The 25557-nt window shown below is 36.6% G+C and overlaps 1 protein-coding gene across 1 annotated transcript in view; it reads left to right on the forward strand.

Moving 5' to 3' along the window:
• The window catches only part of LOC135221928 (mucin-2-like), a 176394-nt gene that overhangs the window by 111387 nt on the left and 39450 nt on the right, over positions 1-25557 (forward strand). Inside the window, exons 5-6 of the mRNA XM_064259952.1 lie at positions 5359-6521; positions 9384-10469. Coding sequence (XP_064116022.1) covers positions 5359-6521; positions 9384-10469 — 2249 coding nt within the window. The remainder of the gene's footprint in view (positions 1-5358; positions 6522-9383; positions 10470-25557) is intronic.

A 25557-nucleotide genomic window follows, 5' to 3' on the forward strand; every position in this document is an offset into this window, starting at 1 on the left:
CTGTACAGAAATAAAAAATGCCTTTCACGTAATACATTTTCATACACAATTTTAAACAAAAGCATGAACACTTATGAATCGACCACATCGTAGTCGATAACTTGAAGGGGAGTTTCAAAAGCTGCCTTTTTATCATATTTCTGCACAGAAATAAAAATACCATATTCGTAGTACATTTTCATATACATTTTAAACTTAGAAGCATAAACATTTATAAAATCGACACATCGATCGCTAATTTGCACTTTTTTAAATCGATATTTTCGGAAGAGCGGCAGGCGGCGGCCTTACAAGAAAGAACATGAAAAAACATCGTATTTGATAACGTGAAGGGCAGTTTCAAAAGCTGCCTTTGTATCATATTTCTGTACAGAAATAATAATGCCTTTCACGTAATACATTTTCATACACATTTTAAACAAAAGCATGAACATTATGAATCGACACATCCATAGCTAAATTTGCACTTATGTAACTCGATATTTTCGGCATAGAACAGCTCAGAGGCATATATTTTACCCTAATACCTACGTAATAACTCTCCATAAATTTGTTAATATAATTTGCATAACCTTTATGGTCTGAACGGCATTTTCGACATATGTATGAACTCGTTAGACAACGGGCGCTAGCGGCGCTGGTGTTAACTGAAATTTGTGCCGTAAAGATACCTTTAAATGCCTTAGTTTTTTTTTTTTAAATGAATATTTTTGATAACCGCCGTAAAACCGATTCGCCGTTGAGTGATTGCGCCGTTAACCGCGGGCCGCCTGTATCTAGATATTCGTTTATGCTAACTAGAAGCAAGAGCATTCGCTCAGAATTGCGTTATGGTTGAAACAGACTCTTATTCATCAGCTGATTTCAAACCACAACATTGGCCGCTCCGCGGAATACGGGCTTAAGTTTGCCGTAGTATTTTAAAATACAATAATATGAGAATACTACAATATTCTTGGATACAGTGAAATAATGTATAACTTTTTAAAGGATTTATGGAAAAGATGCATAATTAATAAAATAACACAATGCATTTTTCGGAACTGGCGGACAAGAACGAACATGAAAAACCATCCCCTCCCCTGACAACGTGGAGCGTAGTTACAAAGGCTGCCTTAATTTGTATCTTATTTCTGTACAAAAATGAAAATACCTTTACGCAATATATTTTCATACACATTTTAAACTTAAAAGCATAAACATTTGAAAAATCGACACATCGATCGCTAAATTTGCACACTTTTTTTTTTTTAACTATATTTTTGGAAGAGCGGCAGACGGCAGCAAAAAAAGTGCAAATTAGCGATCGATGTGTCGATTTTATAAATGTTTTTGCTTTTATGTTTAAAATGTGTATGAAAATGTATTACGAATAGGGTATTTTTATTTCTGTGCAGAAATATGATAAAAAGGCAGCTTTTGAAACTCCCCTTCAAGTTATCGACTACGATGTGTTTTTCAAGTTCGTTCTTGTATGCCGCGGCGGCATACAAGAACGAACTTGAAAAACACATTGTAGTCGATAACTTGAAGGGGAGTTTCAAAAGCTGCCTTTTTATCATATTTCTGCACAGAAATAAAAATACCCTATTCGTAATACATTTTCATACACATTTTAACCATAAAAGCATAAACATTTATAAAATCGACACATCGATCGCTAATTTGCACTTTTTTAAAATCTATATTTTCGGAAGAGCGGCAGGCGGCGGCTTACAAGAAAGAACATGAAAAAACATCGTATTTGGTATCGTGAAGCGCAGTTTCAAAAGCTGCCTTTGTATCATATTTCTATTCAGAAATAAAATGCCTTTCACGTAATACATTTTCACACACATTTTAAACAAAAGCATAAACAATTATGAATCGACACATCCATAGCTAAATTTGCACTTATGTAACTTGATATTTTCGGCATAGAACAGCGTCAGATGCATATATTTTACCCTAATACCTACGTAATAACTCTCCATAAAATTTGTTAATATAATTTGCATAACCTTTATGGTCTGAACGGCATTTCTACATAATGTATGAAACTCGTTAGACAACGGCGCTGTTAACTGAAATTTGTGCCGTAAAGATACCTTTAAAATGCCTTATTTTTTTAATGAATATTTTTGACGACCGCCGTAAAACCGATTCGCCGTTGAGTGATTGCGCCGTTAACCGCGGGCCGCCTGTATATATATATATATATATATATATATATATATATATATATATATATATATATATATATATATATATATATATATATATATATATATATATATATATTTATTACACACACACTACTGACATATATGTATGTACAGTAGAGCCTCGTTAACTCTGACTACATGGGGGGAAGGGTGTCCGAGTATGCCGATTAACCGACTTAACCGAGTGGCCCAGCCGCCTAATATATGTAAACAATCACGAGACTCAAGTAAAATTACCAAGGCTATTTTTTTTTATTTATCTTACCTTCATAGCATGTAAACAAGTAAGATATTTCATAGCATGTAAACAAGTAAGATATTTACTGTATTTATTTATTTTTTGTGTTTATGTAACTAAATACCCTGACAAATGTTAGGCTGGCCTAGCCTACCATAGTAACCAATTGTAAGACTCAAATAGAAATAAGATACCCTGTACCGTACTCACCTGTAAAGATATCGGCTGTTATAAACCTACCCACAAACCATGAAAACACTGTAGTACACTGTAAATTAGATTTTATCGCTGTTTTGTTTTTGTTTTTATGAAAATCAAAACATGACGATGGCTATCGTCAATTTTTAAGTTACAGCGACCAAACAGGTGATCGCATAGCATAAACAAATAAACAGAAGACATATGAAAATGAAACCATCGTTAACACTGAATTGAGAATTTATTCATAACATAAAGCTATACTGTTATACACTGTAAATTAGATTTAATCGATCAGATTTATTTTTGTTTTTATGAAAACCAAAACATGACGAAGACTATCGTCAGTTTGTAAGTTGCAGCGACCGAACAGCTGATCGCAAAGCATAAACTAATAAAACAAAAGACGTATAAAAATGAAGCAATCGTTAACACTGAATTATGAATTTATTTATAACATAAAGAAAAGTTTTTATATAAAAACAAAGAAAGATACTCAATCGAAGTTGTTATAAAACAAAAACCAAAAATTTTCATCATAAGTTTTTATTACAAAAATAACCTTCAAGAGTTTTTATGTAAACTTCACATCACTCGTCATCACTGGTTGATAGTTAAGGAGAGCCAGGGGACTGAAAGCTTGTTGATGGTTAAGGAGAGTCAAGAGATTGAATGGTTGATGGTTGAGAAGAGACTACTGACTCGAAAAAAGAATCTACTTTTAACTGCGTTCTTTGTTTGTGTTGCTTTCGAATGATAATATCCCTCATACTTCTAAAATGTGGGTAAAACAGGTTGCTCTCCTCATCTGCTGTCAAGTCTATTATGTAATAATTGTGTCAAGGGCATCTCTAACCACTGAAAGTTTGGGAATTCGAACATCAGAATCATTTTCCTCATCATCTTCCACTTGTTCTGCGTCACCTTTAAGAACTTCATCAGCTATTTCTTCATTATTCATAACGTGGTGGCCTGGATCACCGTCTGTTTCTTCTAGCCACTCTCTTACATCATCCAAAGAAACTTGTTCCCCTGCTCTTGTAAACAGACGATGAAAATCAGTTGGCTCAAAACCTTCAAAGTTATACTCAACATCATTATTGTACAAAAGTTTTTTCCATGCGTTGGCCAATGTTGTTGTTTTCACCTCTTTCCAAGCATTTGCGATATTGAATATGGCCCCTTTTATGTTATAGTTCTTGATATTTGCTTTCGTTTTCTCGCCTCTTCTATCATCAGTCTCATTCTCATCTTGAATGACACACACCATTTCATCAAGATATTTACGCTGGTACAGTCTCTTACATGAATAAATTACACCCTAATCCATTGGCTGAATCAGGGAGGTGACTTTGGGTGGCAAAAACAGAACTCTAATTTTCCCATCATGACTAACAAGGCTTGATTCACTTGGGTGGGCAGGGGCATTATCTAAAATTAACAAAACCTTCACATCTTTAGGAGAAATCTTTAGCACTTCTTGGAATTTCCACACTGCTGGTAAGAAATTTTTAAAAAACCAGTCTTTGAAAATGTCCAAGTTGAACCGAGCCTTTACTGAGTTGTAATAAACAACGGGAAGATGGTTCATACAGTCTCAAAACGTGCAGGCGTGTAGACTTACCCACCACAACAAGAGGTAAACGATGTAGGCCATCGGTGTTAGCGCAACACTAGAATGAAAATCTTTCTTTGCTCATTTTCTCCCCATGAATATCTTTTTCATCTCTAAAAGCCTGCATATTTTTTGGGATACAACGTCAAAAAAGACCACTTTCATCGGCATTGTATGTTCAGCTTCTGCCTAAATGGCTTAACTTCCTTGACGGGCACACTGCCTGCTTCCCCATGCAACACACTTTATTACAAAGTCCATGCCTATTTCTGAACCACCATAACCACCCATCACTAGCACTAAAATCATTAATTCCCATGTGTCTAGCCAACTTTTGAGCAGCATCTTGAATGGCAATTCCACGAACGTTTACACCGCACGATCGTTGCTGCACAAACCATTTTGTTACTGCTGCTTCAACATTTTCATCCTTAGAATTCTCATCCTTTTTCTAGTTCCAAGAGATGAATTTTCACGGCTTTCAGTTATATTGTATTTTAACAAAAAGGCAAGGAGTTTATCTTTAGCTTTTCGAATGTCTGACACAGTCTGTTTCTTCACACCGTTCTCTTCACAAACACTTTTTACTGTAGCTCCAGCTTATAATTTGCAAATTAACTCCAGTTCCTTGGCCAGTGATAGTGTTACAAGCTTCCAAGTACCTCTTCCTGGCATTTTGCTAGAAGTTATTGAAGAATAATACTACATATGTTTAAAGTGTACCTCGTATCACAATGACGGACAATGTAATTTAAAAAAAGCGCTCCAAAGACCGATCTTCATAGAAAATGGATGTAATATCGGCGTCAAAGAAAACGCCCTTAGGGGAAACATACGCATTCTCAGAAAGACCGAATTATCCGATATCCGAATTATCAGGGTCCGAATTAACGAGGGTCTACTGTAGTTTGTAATTTGCCCTTTTCTCAGTAGCACAGGTTTATTAACAGATACCATTATTAGAAGTAACTAACAAGTGAATTATGAATGACTATACTGTAGTGCTATTTTCATTTCACTGGAGGAATATCTGTGTAATTGGCTATCAGTCTTATTTGCCGTTTATCTTGGTAACAATTATCCATATATTTTTCTTTTTTCAGTTGCACTGAATGATGACTTACTGACAGTCGCACCAGGATACCAGTGTAGCCATCCAGGCAGCTTTCATTATTATCAGTATCCTCCAGTAATAGGAACGCCATCTGCAACTGTAAGTGGAGGAAGAGGACCCATCTCTGAAGGGTCAAGTAGTGAGGACAATGGGGGAGGAGGGGCATTGCATAACCGGCCACCAATCACTACATCTCCATTTAGCTCTCCTCAGTCTTCACCATATGTGTCACCTCTTCAGTCACTTAGCCCTAGTCGTGCCTCCTCACCTTGGTCTCGCCTTAACACAACTACTACTACTACCACCACCACAACTGCAGCCACTTTACCTCTTGTAACTTCGTCTACGACGTCATCTGTTAGTTCATTATCATCAACTCCATCAAGCCCACAGTTAGTCCATAAAAATCCTGCTGTTGGAACCCAGTTGAATGAAATGATTCAGTCTAACAGTCCTGTATTGACTCAGTCATCAGCTGTCACAAGTCACGGTCATCGTGGAAAACCCCCAGCATCTGGCAGTCGAAGTCAGAGACAAGGAGATCGTTCTGGTTCTCGGACTAGAATATCTGGAGCGCAAGTCATTGAGACAGGAACAATATCAGCAAATCAAAACCAAAATCTTCATAGTCCATCCACAGCTCGTTCAGTTTCGGTTAGTTGTGGGCATTCAAGGAATTCTTCCTCACGTTGGCCGTCAAATTCATCACCTGTTGCTTTATCTACCTCCTCCTCAACCATTTCTAGTTCAAAAAATATAACACGGCAAAACAGCCTGAGTCCATCTTTAAATTGTGGTAATAATAATACATGTAGAACCTCAGCTGCCACAACAAGCTCTTCCGGATGCAAATCCCACAGTGTCAGTAGTCATGAAGGCAGTGGGATTACATCAACAATAAGTTCTTCAAGTGCCATCACAAATGCAAGAAACACAGTCAGCCAAGGAGGAGGAGGAAGTTTAGACAAGAACGTCCACTCAGTTTCCAACCAGTCAGGTGCTAGGCCATCAGCTCCCAGTGAAAGCTCAAGTTCAGCCCACAAGTCTGCTGTTGACAACTCTGTTAATAACAACATCTTAAATTTTGAACTACGTAAACCCGAGAAGTTTCCTAAGTGTTTTCGTATGCTTTCTGGACTCTCCATTGAAGAAGTAAGTATTTGTAAGTCCTGAGAATATCTAACATTAAAGAAGTAAGTATATAAAGTGGTATATTTACAGGTTAGGTTGGACCTCTTTAGTCCAGCAACTTGGGACCTGGCCATTGCTTGAATACAAAAATTAACCTTTAGAGATCCTTAAGAGAACCTGTTAGGTAACTATATGCTGTTTTCTCAAAGGTAGAACCAAGCTTCAAATGCAAATGTAATACAGTGAAACCTCGCGTTGACGGGCTAATACTTAGTGTGGGGAAGGTTGTCTGTTAAAGTTGATTGTCTGTTAAAGTGAAGCATTTTTTATTTTTGTGTCCTAAGTAATGTGTATTGGTAAGGGTAGCTTCGACTTATATGCAATAAACACCAACATACTTGAAAAGATTCCCTTTATGAAATAAACTGATAAGAAAGGTAATAAAATAATTTTTTACCATGTATAGGATTGGCTTTTTTTCATAATACATAGCCTATTCAGGGAATAATTCCATATCAGTGAAATCGACTTCATCCATGCAACGTAAAAACACCATACAAACAAACAAACAATCATCTATGTGAGGCCAGCTGACTAAATGCATGTGTGTGTGTATATATATAATATTATATATATATATATATATATAGATTATATATATATATATATATATATATATATATATATATATATATATATATATGGTACCTTAACCTACAAGGTTAATTTGTTCCTTGGCCCGAGCTCGTAGCTCAATTTTCTCGCACATCAAATCAATTTTCCCCATTGTAAATGCTTAAAATGCTCGTAATTCATTCCAGCCCTCAAAATGCTACCCCGCATATTTATGTTTCGTGTTATCAAATAAGGAAAATACATTTCTAAATAACAACTATTGTATAAAAATATATTAGAAAGCGTATGTAAAGATATAATAAGGTTTTATACAGTGCACTGGTAGTGTTCAAGTCATGATAATTCGTCTTATGATAATCAGATTTTTCGAGGGGGTTAGCAGTTAATATTAATACGACAATATTTTGAAAATATTTTTGAATTTCACTCGCAACAGGTGCAGGCAGCAGCATACACGGGGAGCAAGAGAGACCAAATTACAATAGCCTAAGGGAGTGAAAGAGACCAAATTACAATAGCCTAAAGGCACGAGAGAGACCAAATTACAATAGTCTTAACTTTATCCTATCTTCTAGTTAAATAAGTTCAAAAACAGTAAGAGAGAATGATGAAAGTATTGTTTTAATGTTATACTTGTTGCATAAATGTGTACAGCCATGAACAACCGAACGAGAAACAACTTTATTTGCTAAGTATACAACCAAATTGGATAACAACATCTGTTTGGCTTGTATTTCAACCGTCATATGATAGTAAACAATTACATAGTTATGTTATAAATGATTATATAGAATAGGACTTGAGATATTTTTATGTATTAACTTATTTGCTGTAAGTCAAAGCTCAACAATGAAATATGCTGTTAAATTTAAATCCATTTGTAGCTGAAGCTGAGGAAAATGTTCAAACTGCAATTGATTATTATCTTGCATCGGCAACAAGGATAAAACTTCTGTAACTTATGCCATCAAACACAACCGAGGATGAAATTGAGAGAAAATCATTTTAATCAGAACTACTGGGCGTGAAAGAATACATTTTATTGTTGTTTTCACGTTGATAAAAGATAAATAGCATAAAGCTCGTATTACAATGAAATAAAGTGAAAATAGCAAACAGAATCACATTTATTTTTTTATATTTTTTTTTACTCAATAAACATGCTGCCAACGCAATCTGTTAACGAAAAAATTACTAATTTAGTTCATAATCACGAGATGTGTTCAAGTCATGTTTCGACTTTAAAACATGTAATCAAGTATCTAGATATTAGTTTGTTAACTAAAAGAAGAAAATTAATTCAGAAATGAGTTAAATATGGCAAAATAAACTTATTTGCCATCAGCTGATTTCCAAACCAAAACATTGACCGCTATGTTAGTATTTCATAATAATACAATAATATGAGAATACATACTATTTATTGGATACAGTAAAGTAATGTATAACTTTTTAAAAGATTCATGGAAAAGATGCACATGTACTTTTCCTTCTTTGCTTATCTTAATTTTCATCACAATGCTATCCATGTAGCAGCGGCATCTTGAGCTCATACCTCTATTTCTTGCCTGCGTAACGAAGCAAGTAATTTCACTGATTGACGACTTGTACTTCGAAAAACTCGTACATTAATTTAGTCGTATGTCTTTTTGTATTTACTTTCAAGTGAATATGCAAACACTGATTTTGAAATTGGATGATAATCTTACTTCAAGTGGTCTTTGCCAAGTGGTAAAGTGAACCCCCATATTTGTGGGAGATACGTCCCAGACCCCCAAAAAGCTCAAATACGTGAGTACTTAAAACCGTTCAAATAATGAGTACTTAAAACCCCTCTAAAAGTAATTATTTTGATAGTAAAAAAATAAATAAATAAAGAAAATAAAACTTCTAAAAATGCTTATACTTTAGTATTTTATAGATTTATTAAAGAAGTGTAATTAGTCACAAAATTTATATGAAAATACAGTAATTTGTAAATATTTCTTGGTGAAAAATACCATGTATAGACCATTTTTCTATGAATAATGCCTATACATGTTCCATAGTGAACCCCACAAATCATAAGAACGCAAATATGGGGGTTTACTGTAATTTAATTATTGGAGTTTATGAAAATTGCTAAAATTTATGTACTTTCAGGAAATTTATGGACATGGGTTTCTCACTTTTTTTTATAGAAAATTACAGTGAATGAAGATTATTTGCATTTATGTTAAAAAAAAAATAATTTAAAATTTTTTCTAGCTGAGGCGGGCGAGTGATCGGGAACTGTTGGACATGGGTATGGGAAAGGCAGCTGTGGCTAAACTTCGCAGATTTTTGCCCAGTTTGGAGACTAATGCTAACCATCGCCCAAATGGATTTTCCAATCCACCTCCCAACCCTCTTCCACAATCTTCTCTGCATTCTCATCACATTCCTTATTCTTTGAGTTATGGTAGCTCACCACAAAGTAACACAAATGTATCTGTTTGTAACAGTTCTTCAGCAAGCCCACAGACTGCCATAGATCATCCATCTCCTTCTGGAACACCAAATCACACAAAGCCCAAAACATCATGTGTTGTAGGTGATATTCCAAATTCTTCTGCAGTATCTCCTAAAAACTCTCAGGTGCCTCCACAAAATGCTGTTCAGGTTTTTCCATTGGATGCATCTGGAAATTGTAGTAAAACATCTGCATTACAAGTGACGCCTCCACAACAAACTATATCCCTTAATACTGCTTTGCCTTATTCTCAGTCTTCTAATGTGAACAATTCCACACCTGCCTCAAATATTTCCACTGCTGTCTCTGATGGAGTATCATCATCTGCAGTGACTGTCACTTGCAGTAATCCACCAGCCCCTCCTTCAACTAATGTTGTAACTATAACCACCACTACTGTTAGCTTCTCAGCCACCACCACTACCACAGCAAATATCACAACAACCACAAATGTTACTCAGTGCCATTCTTACACTGTATCACCTAGTCAGAAAATTTCTATGTCAGTAGGGACACCTACACCAAATACTTCTTCACATAGTAGTACATCTGGTATCAGTAATCAGGGATCTCATGGTAGTAGTAGTAGTAGTAGTACACACACTTCTTTCCCAGCAAGTCAGCCTCCCAGCGCTGTTCCTACATGTGTTTCACCATCAAATTGTGTTCCCCATTATATGAATACACCGCCGCCTCCAATTCATCACAAGACTCCTCCTTTGCCCCCTGGTCAGCACCGAACGCCACCACCTCCATTAGGTGCACCACCTCGTACCCCTTCGCGAGAACCATCCACTTCCAGCACAAGCCCTGGTTTCATACCTTCCAGTGGCACCCAACATGTGAGTTGATTGTTTTTTCTTTTATATAGTTTGAAAGCGTGTTCATTGTTTTAATACTACTACATGTAAAATTTTTCTTGGTGAAATGTTGGTTGTTCATATATGAGACAAACCATTGGTCGTAAAATTGGGGTAAATCTTTTAGCGTCAACTGGAAACCGATAAAATTGATTTAAAAAATTGTGTATGCAAGGTACTATTGGCTTGGTGCTTGAACACGACCTATGTGGTACCTCCCACAAGGCCTTCAGCGTCTTGTGATCGCATCAGTTTTCTTACTGCCTTTAACCCCTTCCCACCCAGATGACCCAATCGCTTGCGAGTAGGCTATACCAGATAAACCCAAAATCAAATGTCACAATCAGAGTATGCTTCTCATCATTATTTATGTTTCTTTATTGATTATAATGTATATATGAAGGTGCATGTATGTGTATATATCTATGCATGAATTTCTATATCTATGTATGTGTGCATGTAGGTACTCGGAAACTCTCTCTCTGTATATTGCTATATCCGTGATTTATAAATGTTATATTTTATTATATACTTTATGTATGCATATGTTCCTGGGTTTATATATATGTTCTTATATATACACACATACACAAATATATATACGTATACAGGCAGTCCCATGGTTACGACGGGGGTTCCATTCTTGAGACGCGTTGTAACCCGAAAATTGTCGTAAGCTGGAACATCATCAAAATTCCTAAGAAAACCTTACTTTTAATGCTTTGGGTGCATTAAAAACTATGTAAATTGCATTCTTATTAGTACATTTTTCATCAAAAAAAATTTCAAATATTGATTATTTTGCATTTTTGGTCTTATATCTTCTGCCAGATGAGCGTTGTGGGCGTCGTAACCCTGGAAATAATTTCTGATGAATATAATTGAAAAGCGCCTTAACCTCAGAATGTCGTAAGCCGAACCCATTGTAACCCAGGGACTGCTTGTATGTATGTATGTATGTATATATATATATATATATATATATAGATATATAATATATATATTTAATATACATAATATATATATATATATGTATGTATGTATGTATGTATGTATATGTATGTATGTATGTATGTAATATATTTTGGGAAAGATACACGAGCTTTCCCATGGACCATTACTCAAGTGCCATGGATTTTGGTTACCCGGTATTGCTCGGAGCCCTATTCCGGGGAAGGAGAAAATGATAGGAAAAAAAATAAACATGATTTTTCAACTCTCCTAATTGCTTTTCCTCTTCTTCAAGCGAGTGCCACTTGGTCCTGGTTTTGGATCATCTGGCGACTGCATCGAATGTGAGCATAAACCTGGCTCCCCGGGGCATCCTGGATGATAATACACAGTGTCCTTCCTCTTGCCTAAATTCTTCGTGCATATCCTGCAGCGCTTCTGCTTGGTCTCCTCATGACGAACCCAGGCATGGATAACTTCTTCTTCAGCACCATATGGGCTTTTAGACTTCATCTTTTCTCTCATCTTCATAAGTTTTGCAGCACCATCAGTGTTTATTTAGCCAACATCTGATTACATCAGTAATAAAAGTCAGGAAGGGACGATGGTACTGGCATTCATTTTTATAAAAAATTAATGAATTCAAAAGAGCACGAAATATAAAATGAATTCCAAGTTTTTTGAACCATGCAAGACTTTCTGTCAAAAGCATATGGCTCAAGAAGTTGATCTGCCATATCAACGCTTCCCATTATACTATTGTAGCGGTTGATACGAAGAGGTTTATTGAAAAATGTGGTCTTTTGCCCAAAGTATGTCTTTGTTTTATTGACCATGTTTGCTGTATACTTTGTTGTCAAAACTGTAACCTCTTTTATCTTGAAATTTGACAACAAGAGTGTTGCCTTTTCTTGCAAAAACTGATTGATGCTTCTCCAACTTTGCATTCGTAATTTGGTTCGGGGGTCCTCTTCCTGTCCGAACTACTCCTGTCAGCATAGTTTCTCTCGTCTGCAAATAATCACAGAGTCGGATGCTTGTGTACCAATTAACAGTGATGACATGGCGCCCTTGATCTAACAAATCTTCCATGAGGTACACGTCGATATCTTCTGATACGCTGAGATGAGAAGCAGCAGGGTCTTGGATCTTGAAATTACTTTTTCCGTAATACACTGCAAAGTTCCAAGAATATCCGTCCCACCCTTCTCCTGTTGGACAAAGTACAAATACTTTTATTCCAAAACGGGCTCTCTTGATTTTGATGAACTGTCTAAAGCCAAGACGTCCCTTCCATAATACAAGAGCTTCATCAACAGCAATGTGTCTTGATGGTGTATGAGAGATTGTGAATGCTGCCGCTGTAAAGATGAAAATGGTTCAATCCTTGTGCGTGGGTCTCGTGTCACTTGAACAGTGGATGAAAATCTCAAAAATTTTAGAGTGGACAAAAACCTATTTCTACTCATAACCTTACAAAACACTGGTGGTCCTCCAGTCAAAGGATCACGTGACCAGTACATATGCATATCAGGTTTTTTATCCACTCCCATCAGTATGAGTAATGGAAAAAAACATGCAGTTCACGTGTGTTTACTGGTTTCCATATCAGTCCATGAAGAGTTATATTTTCAAGAAAATCTTCTTTGTACTGATCTGCCCTTTCATTTATCCAAGAACACAAAGTGACCATCATTTCTGGATCCATATAATATTCAAATGCCACGTCAGGTGAAGGAAAATCATCCTGAGACAAATAAATATCCACCCCGTGACTGGGATCGCTGAGGGAAGGAACAGGATCTGGCCGAGAATCATCAAAGATGTCGGACAACAACCGCCAACCTTCTTCTGTGACTGGCTCAATGTCGTCAAATAATTCGCAATTACTTACTGATTGCACACTATCTGATGTCTCACTTTCATCATCAGATTCCCCTAGCACATACACTTCAACTGAGGAATCTCCAGAGTCACCCATGACTAAAAAATATGAGCGGAATTTGATAAAGAAGCAACCAACATGATAATCAAAAGAATTCTACAGTTGCACTATTGTCTATATGCGAGTCGACATGTCTGCCTGAGTGATAAATAACGGGAAAAGACGGAAAGATTGAAATACTGAGCTCCCATTGGTGAAATATGGTGACGTCTCAATTCCGTCACTGAAACGTCACAAGATGCTTTACTCCTTCGCTCTGATTGGCTAGTGGGCGGAGCTTATGCTCGACAGAGGATGAGAGAGCATATCCCAGCAACGAGAAGTCTTCAGATACACAATCCCAACACACCAGCTCTCGGTACAAAAGAGAGGGTGGAAGGACGTATTACGCTACGTCCTGGGATTTCTTGCTGGCTGTCAAGTGACATAGTACGGTACGTCTCTGTCGTTTTAAAGCTGGTTTATTTTTCCTGCTATTTGCATTTCTTTCTTTGTTAGAGTGTGTGTTTGCTGTTGGTTTGTATGAATATCGGGATATCATGGCTCATTTTACCTTCCTGACAAAGGTTTCTTTAACCCTCTTACGCCGGAGCCCTAAAAATAAAAACGTCTCCCGTATGCCGGGCCTGGTTTGGAGTGAGCGCGGAAGTTGAAAAAATAATCTTTTCAAAAAATTACAGCGCGCGTACTTTTGAAGATTAAGAGCTCATTTTTGGCTCCTTTTTTTGTCATTGCCTGAAGTTTAGAATGCAACCATCAGAAATGAAAAATAACATCATTATCATATGTAAATAATGCGATATATGGTAGCGAAAAAAAAAAAATTCATACATAATTGTATTCAAATCACGCTGTGCAGAAAACGGTCAAAGCTAACCAGTTACTTTTTTTTGCGTTGTATTGTACACTAAATTGCGATCATTTTGATATATAATACATTGTAAAACAATAAAAGCAACACCGGAAAAATATTATCACAAAATGATGTACGAATTCGTAACGAGCGGACGTAAAAAATGTTATTTTCAAAATTCATTTCCGTAATTCTAAATAATGTTCTAGAGACTTCCAATTTGTTTCAAAATTAAGACAAATGATTGAATATTACGATACTGTAAGAGTTTTAGATTAGAATTGCAGATTTCGACCATTTCGGACGAGTTAAATTTGACCGAATGTCGAAATTTTAATATATTTATTTTTTTATATGGACATATTTCAAAGATGGAAAAAGCTACAACCTTCAATTATTTTCTATTGTATTTTTCATGAATTTGCGCACATTTTGATATATGAAACTCTATAAAAAGGCTAATATGAAAAGGAGCAAATATTAGGATAATGCCATGTACGTATTTCGGAGACTTGCGGCCGCGAATCGGCGCGCGGAGTGAAGGTAAATATATTTTTCAAAAATTCACCATAAATCACAATATTGTTTTAGAGACTTCAAATTTGTTTCAAAATGAAGAAAAATGACAGAATATTACTAGGCCGTAAGAGTTTTAGCTTACAATTGCGTTTTTCAACTATTTCGGTAGAGTCAAATTTGACCGAACGTGTTTTTTTTTCTATTTATCGTGATTTATATGCAAATATTTCGAAAAAAGAGAAAAGCTACAACCTTCAATCATTTTTAAATGTATTCTACATGAAATTACGCACATTTTCATATATAAAACTTTATGTAACAGCTAATTTTAAATGGTGCAAACATTTCGACAATCGCACAAAAAAATTCTGATTTTTTCGGAAAAGTTACCGCGCGAACGTAATGTTTTTTTTTTTTTTCATAAATTCACCATAAATCGAAATATTGTGCTAGAGACTTCCAAGTCATTGCAAAATGAAGGTAAATGATTGAATATTACTAGAATATAAGAGTTTTAGCTTACAATTGCGTTTTTCGACCATTTCGGTAGAGTCAAAGTTGACCGAAAGTTGAAATTTTTGCACTTAACGTTATTTATATGAAAATATTTCAAAACTGATAAAAGCTACAACCATGGGTTGTTTTTTGTTGTATTGTGCATGAAATTGCGCACATTTCCATATATAAAACTTTATGTAACGGCAAATTTAAAAGGGTGCAAACATTAGGACAATCGCACGAAAAAATTTATCGGAAGAGTTATCGCACGAACGTAAGGAAAAAGTTTTTTCATAAATTCACCATAAATCGAAATATTGTGCTAGAGACGTCCAATTTGTTGCAAAATGAAGGCAAATGATTGAATATTACTATAATGTAAGAGTTTTAGCTTACAATTGCGTTTCTCGACCATTTCTGTAGAGTCAAAGTTGACCGAAGGTTGAAATTTTTGCACTTATCGTTATTTATATGAAAATATTTCAAAACTGATAAAAGCTACAATCATGAGTATATTTTAGTTGTATTGTGCATGAAATTGCGCACATTTTCATATATAATACTTCATGTAAAGGATAATTTAAAATGGTGCAATAATTATGTCAAAGTGACGAAATAATTTCCGAGATGTGTCACTGATACTTTTTAGTGCGATAAGAAAGAAATTCGCGCTTGCGCGCCTGCGTAGCGATTGTAAACAAAACAACGCCTTGATCCGTGAACTCCCAGCATCCCCCAAGGCGCGTGATACAAAAGTTTTCGGCTGGTAGGCCTATAAGTATTTTTCCGCGAATTTTTAAAAAAACTTTTTTGAGCCGACGTATGATACGTCCAATCGGCATACGGGAGACATTTTGACTCGACGTTTAATACGTCCAATCGGCGTAAGAGGGTTAAGATCTCAACAGGAAATGGAGGAAATGCTGGGGTATTAGTGGTATCCTTGTTCGAGATTCTTAACATCAGTATCCATGGATCCACTCCCAATGTGTAGTAGATACATAGAAAATATGTGTACAATTACTAATCATTGTTTTTATGTTGTTTTTGGTCACTGGAACAGTGGAAAAAGTTTCATGAGAAGGGTCAGTACAGGAGAAAGGAGACACCGTCGTCTTTGGATGACGAAGTGCCTTCATCTTCTTTTGTTCTTCGTAATTGTGATGCTGACCCGTGTATTTTTCTGCATGTGCTAAATGCTTCCCATTCCCTGTCAGCTTCATCCAATGATTTATTTTTGGATGCATCAGGAGGGGTTTGGGCAGTTTTGTACCTAATTATTCTCCTCTTACAGGAGGGGGGGGGGGGGGGGGGGGGGGGGGGGGGGGGGGGGGGGGTTGCAATGTTAGAAGAGAAAATTGATAAGACATGCAAGAAGAAAAGATGAAAGTCTTCTTGCACTTCTACCTCTTCTGATTCAGCATCATCACAAGCTTTGATGATGTCAGTGTGTGCCCCAGTCAGACGGAGGATAAGGGACTCCGTGGCTGACCCTCATTCCAAGAGGAGAAGATTAATTTCTTCATCTTGAGCCAGCCAGGACTATCACATCCCTGTTAAAGGGAAAGCACAATAGTTAGTTGTTAGCGCAAAAACGAAGAATGACGGCTGTCATTCTCATACATCATCACGACTGAAGAAGTCGATGGACGATGTTGTGGAAGCTTCTGTGAATTTGGTTGTAAGAGTGACGGGAAAGACTTATGGGCATTCTTGGAGTGTTTCGAGAATCTGCAGTGGGTGATCATCGGTCTACAAAGACTGGTGAACAGGTCCCAGTCTCTCCTGTAAGGTTGTCAATATGAGGAGAAAGGAAGACAACGCTCCAGTTAAAAGACCCGAGTAATACAATGTTGGAAAATTCCTCATTAAATGAGGAAGTGCATTCTTCTAACAGGTCAGGCAATGGTGAAATTGTGGTTTGCCCCTGAGCCAGAAGATCAATGTCTAGATCTCCAACGGCCACAGTTTACGGCTGTGGGAATGTTAACGACACACACTGAGCTTAGTGGGAACCATCAGTCTGGAGGGATAGGCTGTATGCTCGTTGTCACTCTAGCAGCGTAAGGTATTGAAGATTGCATTCACCTGGCGGTTTGTCAAGAACTAGCCAGGATCGGCCGTTGGATAACACAGGTGCAGCAGACATAGGACTGAGTGGCGATGAATCCCACAGATGTTTTTCTGGTGATAGGAGTGGTATACTGCCCTTGGCAACCAAACAGAATGTTTCAGAAGTGTAGGAAGTAGAGAATCAGGAGTTTCTTGCTTCTTATGCAGAGGTTATTAACTTCATTCGTCATTTTAATATCTTTCAAGGAGGTCTGAAACTCTTCCAGCATAGTCCGACTGGAATTGAAGCCCTTCAAGGACAAAAGAAAGATATGAAGGTGTCGTATGAATTACCTTGTTCAAGTCATATGGGGTCGGTGTTACGTCATGCTAATGCACGGATTTCAGGGAGGGATAATTCTTTGCGATTTAATAGATTGTTCAAGTTTTTCCCTCACCTTTGCTGAGACATAAGAAACATATGACACCTGTTATTCCTTTGCTAGGAAGGCATATCAATCCAGATGTGCGTTTGAGACCTGGTTGATAGTAGACCTGGTGAAAATTCTCTCTCACTTACTTTTCTAGAAGCTGCTATGTTGAAATCAACAGCTTCTGTTTTCCAGACAGCTTCGTGGTTAGATCTTTGGTCAACAGTAGTGGCTAATATTACCTTTTCAGATTCATCCAGGAAATTAATGGATGAAACGGCCTTTGTCAGATTGCTGCTGTCTGATTCCAAACCTTTTTTATGTTTAACCAACTTAAGTGTCAATATTTGGGCTAATATCCTGTAGATGTAGACTCTTGTTAGCTCTTTGAATTGGGGATATCCTAGAGTCACAATTTCTATTACCAAAGAACATAATAGAAGCAGTAATTGATAGAAGAAGAGTGGGTACCAGTAATAGATAGGTTCAACCGGCAGTAAGTAAGTTGACAGGAAAGTAAGGCAGGCTCAACAAACCCCCCTTATCTTTCCCCAAAGATGGCAAGACTTTCTTCTCTAATGAAGAATGTACCACGGGCCCTTTCACAATCGAGCTAGTAGAGGAAGGAGAAATAGGGCCAGAGGAATGGGTGCAAGGCAATAGACTGGGCGCCTTTCCCCACGCAGTCACACCAGGGTGGGAATGCCCGGCGAGTCATTTGGATTGGAGCAGTTGGTACTGGATGTGCTCAGAGTGGGCTATCTGATCCCATTCGACTTCACTCCACCTCTTGCAGATCAACCATTACCACACCTTCTTACTCTCCTGGGTCTCAGAAATTCCTTAGCCTGCAAAAGGAAGTAAGGAAAATGATGGAGAAGGGAGCAGTGGAGCAAGTAGTGACTCCTTCAAGTCTATTTTACAGCCATATTTTCATTGTTCCCAAGGCCAATGGCAATTGGAGGATGGTTATAAGTCTGTCAACTTTGAAACTTTTAGTCAGGAAGACGTAATTCAAAATGGACCCCAGGGATGGTTCTAGCAGCAGTCAGGGACAGGGATTTTATGCTGATCATTGACTTGAAGGATGCATACTCCTTAGCTGACACGGTGGACAACTATATGGGCTGGGTGAAGTTTTATAAAGTCAGGGTCATTGATCTGCCCTAGCATTCATTAAGAACCTGTCGGACAGGTACAAAGGACATGAATGTATTTGCAACAGACCACATTCACCTCATTTTTACCTTCGGGACATTACCCTGACCTTTTTTTTTTTTTTGGCGAAAACAGTAGACTTTAGTCCAAAAATATTAGCAAGTAATACATTTTTTACTTGGCTCAAAGAAGCATCAATCTTTTAGTTTTTTTTTTTTTTTAATCCTAGGTTTTGATATATATTGGGGATCATGAACGTACTTATATTTGTACAGGAGTGTACCTTTATATAAGGAAAGTCTTTTACTGTTGTTTTTTGGGCTCTTGGACCTGGGTCCCTTCATGCTGGTTCTATTTTGTTCTGGGCAAAATTAACCAGTTTTCTTTACTAAGCTACTTTTTGCTTTGCATATATGGTAGCCTTGCTCCCTGAATAGAATTCAAGTTCAGACAGCAGTAAGATCTAGAAAGGATTCCAGATCAAGGAAGAGTGTTTGTTACCTGCTGAGCCATCATTCGATTCTCAATGTGAGAATCACCTAACTTTATCAGTAGGTAAGAGTCATCCCAAAAATACACACCGATATATGCACACATTGCCAGATCTCAAAAGATTCCTTGCTTTCATCTGTGATTTAACCGGATCCAGCTAGGCACTAGAAATTATCCAATTGTTAAGACCTCAGGTTTATAGTTATGAAAAATACAAATTGTCTTAGGAACTTTATCATATTACGTATTTGGATACTTGAGTACTATTAAAGTGGACCCGGCCCAACCTCCCCCCAACTTTGTGGGCTGTTATCTGGGCAGGCATTTGTAGGGGCTTTTGATAATGACAATTGGGGCAGAATGATGGGGACAGATTTGGAGGTTATTCAATGAAAATCTACTCTTCCTTAACCTAATTTATTTTCTCAATACAGTTGAACCTCTTAAAACCGGCATTCTATGGTCTGGAAACTCCTGTGGTTTGGCTTGATTTTAAATCAGCTGCCATTAGTTTGTTCTGCAGCCACCAGGGACGTGCCACATATTGTTTACAACTTCAAGGCAGAAAAAATTATGTTTGTATGAAAAAAGTAGTTAGTAATGTAAATATGCAAACTATTAGTAATGTAAATATGCAAAGTCAAATATTTGGAAGAATACAGGGGGCCCTCGGTTAACGGCAGGGGTTCCATTCCTGACTGCCGGCGCTAAGTGATTTTAAAGCCTACGGCTGCCGCACACCTTTCGGAATACTAGACCAGTTAACAGCCGTAATCCCGCAATGGCACAATAAGTAAAATTATATTTATGCAGCATAGTACGAGAGAATTTACTGTACAGTACATTATATTTTTATTATAAATACTGTAAAGTGAAAAAAGCTTAGCTTTAATCCTTTGGGTGTCTAGAGTATGTATACAGGTACGTATTCTCCTACTTACGATGGGGTTAGGTTCCGAAAAACCCATCATAAGTTGAGAAAACCGTATCTCGGATATAGCCTAGGCTAGGCTATATACACATATATGGAAGATTAGCCTACACTACACAGTATACCTATACATATACGGTATGGTAATTATTAATATCAGCTAATTCGGGTGTTTCAATGCAGATTGACTTATGATAATTAAGTATAAAAAGAAATTTAATAATAAGAACAAGGATCAGACTGTAGCGTAAAGGGTACTCACCAAGATTCAGTCCATTGTCGGCATACGTGATTGGTGTCAGGCTGTTCATGGCTAGGATAACTAAAGATCGGAAGAGGAGGATGATGATAAAGCAGCAGGATCATCAATTCGCTCTTCTTCAGATAGAATTTCTTCTTCTGTTAGTTCAGGTGTCTCGAGGAAATAACTGTTCCGAGACGTACAGGATCCAGTCTCGAGTGAGGGCCTAGGGCTTGGGGAAGCTGAAGGCACTGGAGTCGTTCTCCTGAAGAAATAATTCATTGTAGATTGCAGAGTGCGTTTTTTTCGTTCTTCATAAATTAATTGGTAACATGCAACATTGTCTTGATGAGCCCTCTGAACTTTGGCAAACCGTTCCTTGTCCCCATCCATTTCACTTGAAAGTTTCAGTCCTTTATCAAATAAAGCAAACGCCTCTGCCGGTTTTTAAGTTGTAAACGTTTCCAATAAAGTCTGGTTTCGTCAACATTAAAGATTTGCTCTGGCAAGTACCCTTCAATAACGACGATCTTGTGTAAAACATCCTTAAACTTAGCGGCTCCATCGGAATGAAGCAATGAAAGAACCTGTATTAATTGCTAACCCCATCGTAACATCGGATTACAGGCAGTCCCCGGGTTACGACGGGGGTTCCGTTCTTATTAAACTAATAAAAAGTTTTAAAAACCTTACTTGTAATCCTTTGGTTACACTACATGTTGTTTCCTGTAGTTTTATGTACAACCTGGAGTTATTTTCATCAAAAAATGTTGGTTCTTGAAGGTAAAAACTATTGTAATCCTCTGGTGACACTACATTCTTGAAGTTTTATGTACAACCTGGAGTGATTTTGCCAAATCTTGAGGGCTACAAGAACAGTTGATTACTATTTACGTATGATATAGACCTAATTAAAAGTAAACTATCTTAAATAGGCTTATATAATTAGTATCAACAAAACATTTACTGGCATGAGTCAGAGGCCATTTAATGAAACGAACACTTCTCTGTCCTATCTGTTCAGAAAATAAACGTTACATCAATCCCCAAGACCATTGTTGCCAAGACGCCTCTCTCTCTCTCTCTCTCTCTCTCTCTCTCTCTCTCTCTCTCTCTCTCTCTCTCTCTCTCTCTCTCTGATCAAATTACTGGATAATGTCTCTCTTTGGATACTTCGATTTTGCCAAATCTTGAGGGCTACAAGAACAGTTGATTACTATTTACGTATCATATAGACTAATTAAAGTAAACGTATCTTTAAATAGGCTTATATTATTAGTATCAACAAAACATTTACTGGCATGAGTCAGAGGCCGTTTAATGAAACAAACACTTCTCTGTCCTGTATGTTCAGAAAATAAACGTTACGTCAATCCCCAAGACCATTGGCAAATGATCTCTTCGCCTCTCTCTCTCTCTCTCTCTCTCTCTCTCTCTCTCTCTCTCTCTCTCTCTCTCTCTCTCTCTCTCTCTCTCTCTCTGATCAAATTACTGGATAATGTCTCTCTTTGGATACTTGGAATTTGCGTTGTAATCTAACCAGAAACTTAGTTTTGTTATTATTACTGGAGACAAGCAGTGTTTTTTCATTATTTGCGCTTTTGGACTGTTATAAACTTTTGCGCATCCAAGCTAGTATTCATTCGTTCGGAAACTAGTTCCTCACATGAGGTGTCACTAAAAAACATAGAAAAATATGACATTTAAAGTGTCGAAAATCATCATAACCTCAAAATTTTTGTTGTAATCTAACCAGAAACTTATTTTTATTAATATACTGTGCTAAACTATAAAGGATTTTTATCATAGTATGCGGTTTTTAAAAGCGTCGTTAACTCGGAGCGTCGGAAGTGTCAGCGTCGTAACGTTGGAACAAACGTCGTAACCCAGGGCGGATTTTTCAATGAATATTTAAGAAAAAGCATCGTAACCTCGGAATGTCATAAGCCGGACCCGTCGTAACCCGGGGACTGCCTGTATCGTAAAACGGATTATCGTAACTCGAACACTACCTGTAGATAGTATAATGTTTTATACAGTGTACAGGTAGTTGTAGTGTTCAAGTTACGATAATTCGTCTTATGATAATCCGATTTTATGAGAGAACAAATTACAATAGCCTAACTATCCCATCTTCTAGTTACATAAGTTCAAAAACAGCAAAAGAGAATGATGAAAGTATGGTTTCAATGTCATACTCGTTGCGTAAACATGTACAGCCATGAACAACCGAACGAGAAACTACTTTTTTTTTTTAAGTACAACCGAATTGGATAACATCCGTTTGGTTGTATTTCAATCATTGTACTATAGTAAACTATTACCTTAGTTGTTATAAATGACTTTATGTAGTATAGAACTGGGATAATGTAATCACTTTAGTATTCGCTATAGATCAAAGATCAATCTTGAAATATACTGTTAAATTTAAACCTAGTTATAACTGAAGCTGAGAAAACTGTTCAAGCTGCTAATGCCTATTATCATGCATCGGCAACAAGGATAAAACTCCAGTAAAAGTATATGCCATCAAACACAACCGTAGGTAAAATCGAGATAAAATAATTTTAATCAAAACTACTGTGCTTGAAAGAACACATTTTACTGTTGGTTTCACACCGATATAAGATAAATAACATAAAGTTCGTATCACGATGATATAAAGGAAAATTGCGAATGGAATCGCATAATTTTTTTAGCAATAAACTTGCCGCCAACGTAATCTGTTAACGAAAAAAAAAATTTGTTCACAATCACAACGAGACACATTCAATTCATATTTCCACCTAAAAATGTCTTATAAGGAAAAATAACCTTGTCTTATAGCTCAGAATTGCGTTAAATATGGCAAAATAAACTCTTATTTGCCATCAGCTGATTTCAAACCAAAACATTGGCTGCTCCACGGAATACTGGCTTAGATTTGCCATACTATTTTATAATACACATTTTAAAAATAAATGCATGAAAACTTATAACAAAAAGCTGAAGTTTCATTAACAAAATGAGTTATAATTAGCTCCCAAATTCATAAAATAACACCTTGCATTTTTCGGAATGGTGGCGGACAAGAACGAACATGAAAAAACATCCACTGACAACGTGGAGGGTAGTTACAAACACTGCCTTAATTTGTATCATATATATGTACGAAAATAAAAATACCCTGTACATAATATATTTTCATACACATTTTAAACATAAAAGCATGAACATTTACAAAATGGACACATCTATCGCTAAATTTGCACATGAAAAAACATCATATTTATAACGTGAAGGGCAGTTTCAAATAAAATTGACACATTGATCGCTGAATTTGCTCTATTTTATCTATATTTTTGGAAGAGTGGCAGGCTGAGGCTCGCAAGAAAGAACATGAAAAACACCCTCTTTGATAACGTGAAGGGTAGTTTCATATTTCTCTGCAGAAATCAAAATACCCTATACATAATACATTTTCATACACATTTTAAACACACAAGCATGAACATTCATAAATCGACACATCCATAGCTAAATTTGCATTTATGTAACTCGATATTTTTGGCATAGAACAGCTTCAGAGGCATATATTTTACCCTAATACCTATGTAATAACTCCATAAAATTTGTTAACCCTTTACTGCCGACTGGACGTATTTTAAGTTGACATTTTTTGTCTCGTGTGCCGACTGGACATATTTTACGTCGACTTACAAAAGTTTTTTTAAAATTCGCAGAAAAATACTTATAGGCATACCAGCCTAAAACTTTTGAATCACGCGCCTTGGGGGATGCAGGGAGTTCACGGATTAAGGTGTTGTTTTGTTTACAATCGTTACGCAGGCGCGCAAGCGTGAATTTCTTTCTTGCCGCACTAAAAAGTATCTGTGACACATCTCGGAAATTATTTCGTCACTTTGACATAATTTTTGTACCATTGTAAATTAGCCGTTACATGAAGTATTATATATGAAAATGTGCGCATTTTTATGTAGAATACAACAATAAAATACTCATGATTGTAGCTTTTATCAGTTTTGAGATATTTTTATATAAATAATAATTGCCAAAATTTCAACCTTCGGTCAACTTTGACTCTACCGAAATGGTTGAAAAACGCAATTGTAAGATAAGACTCTTATATTTTAGTAATATTCAATCATTTACCTTAATTTTGCAACTAATTGGAAGTCTCTAGCACAATATTTTGATTTATGGTGAATTTATGAAAAAACTTTTTCCTTACGTCTGCGCGGTAACTCTTCCGAAAAAAATCATACATGCGATTGTGATAATGTTTGCACCATTTTAATATTAGCCGTTATATAGTTTTATATATGGAAATGTGCGCCATTTCATGCACAATACAACTAAAAACAACCCATGGTTGTAGCTTTTATCAGTTTTGAGATATTTTCATATAAATAACGATAATTGCCAAAATTTCAACCTTCGGTCAACTTTGACTCCACCGAAATGGTCGAAAAACGCAATTGTAAGCTAAAACGCGTATATTCTAGTAATATTCAAGCATTTACCTTCATTTTGCAACAAATTGGAAGTCTCTAGGACAATATTTTGATTTATGGTGAAATTATGAAAAAAATAACATTTTCTTTACGTCCGCGCGGTAACTCTTCCGAAAAAATCATACTTGCGATTGTGGTAATGTTTGCACCATTTTAAATTAGCCGTTACATAAAGTTTTATATATGTAAATGTGCGCAATTTCATGTAGAATACAACAAAAAATAATTGAAGGTTGTAGCTTTTCTCATTTTTGAAATATTTGCATATAAATCACAATAAATAGAAAAAAAAACCACGTTCGGTCAAATTTGACTCTACCGAAATGGTCGAAAAACGCAATTGTAAGCTAAAACTCTTACAGTCTAGTAATATTCAGTCATTTATCTTCATCTTGAAACAAATTCGGAGTCTCTAGCAAAATATTTAGATTTATGGTGAATTTTAAAAAAAATCTTTCCTTCCCTCCGCGCGCGGATTCTCCGCC

This window comes from Macrobrachium nipponense, chromosome 3 (assembly GCF_015104395.2).
Source record: "Macrobrachium nipponense isolate FS-2020 chromosome 3, ASM1510439v2, whole genome shotgun sequence".
Taxonomy (NCBI): domain Eukaryota; kingdom Metazoa; phylum Arthropoda; class Malacostraca; order Decapoda; family Palaemonidae; genus Macrobrachium; species Macrobrachium nipponense.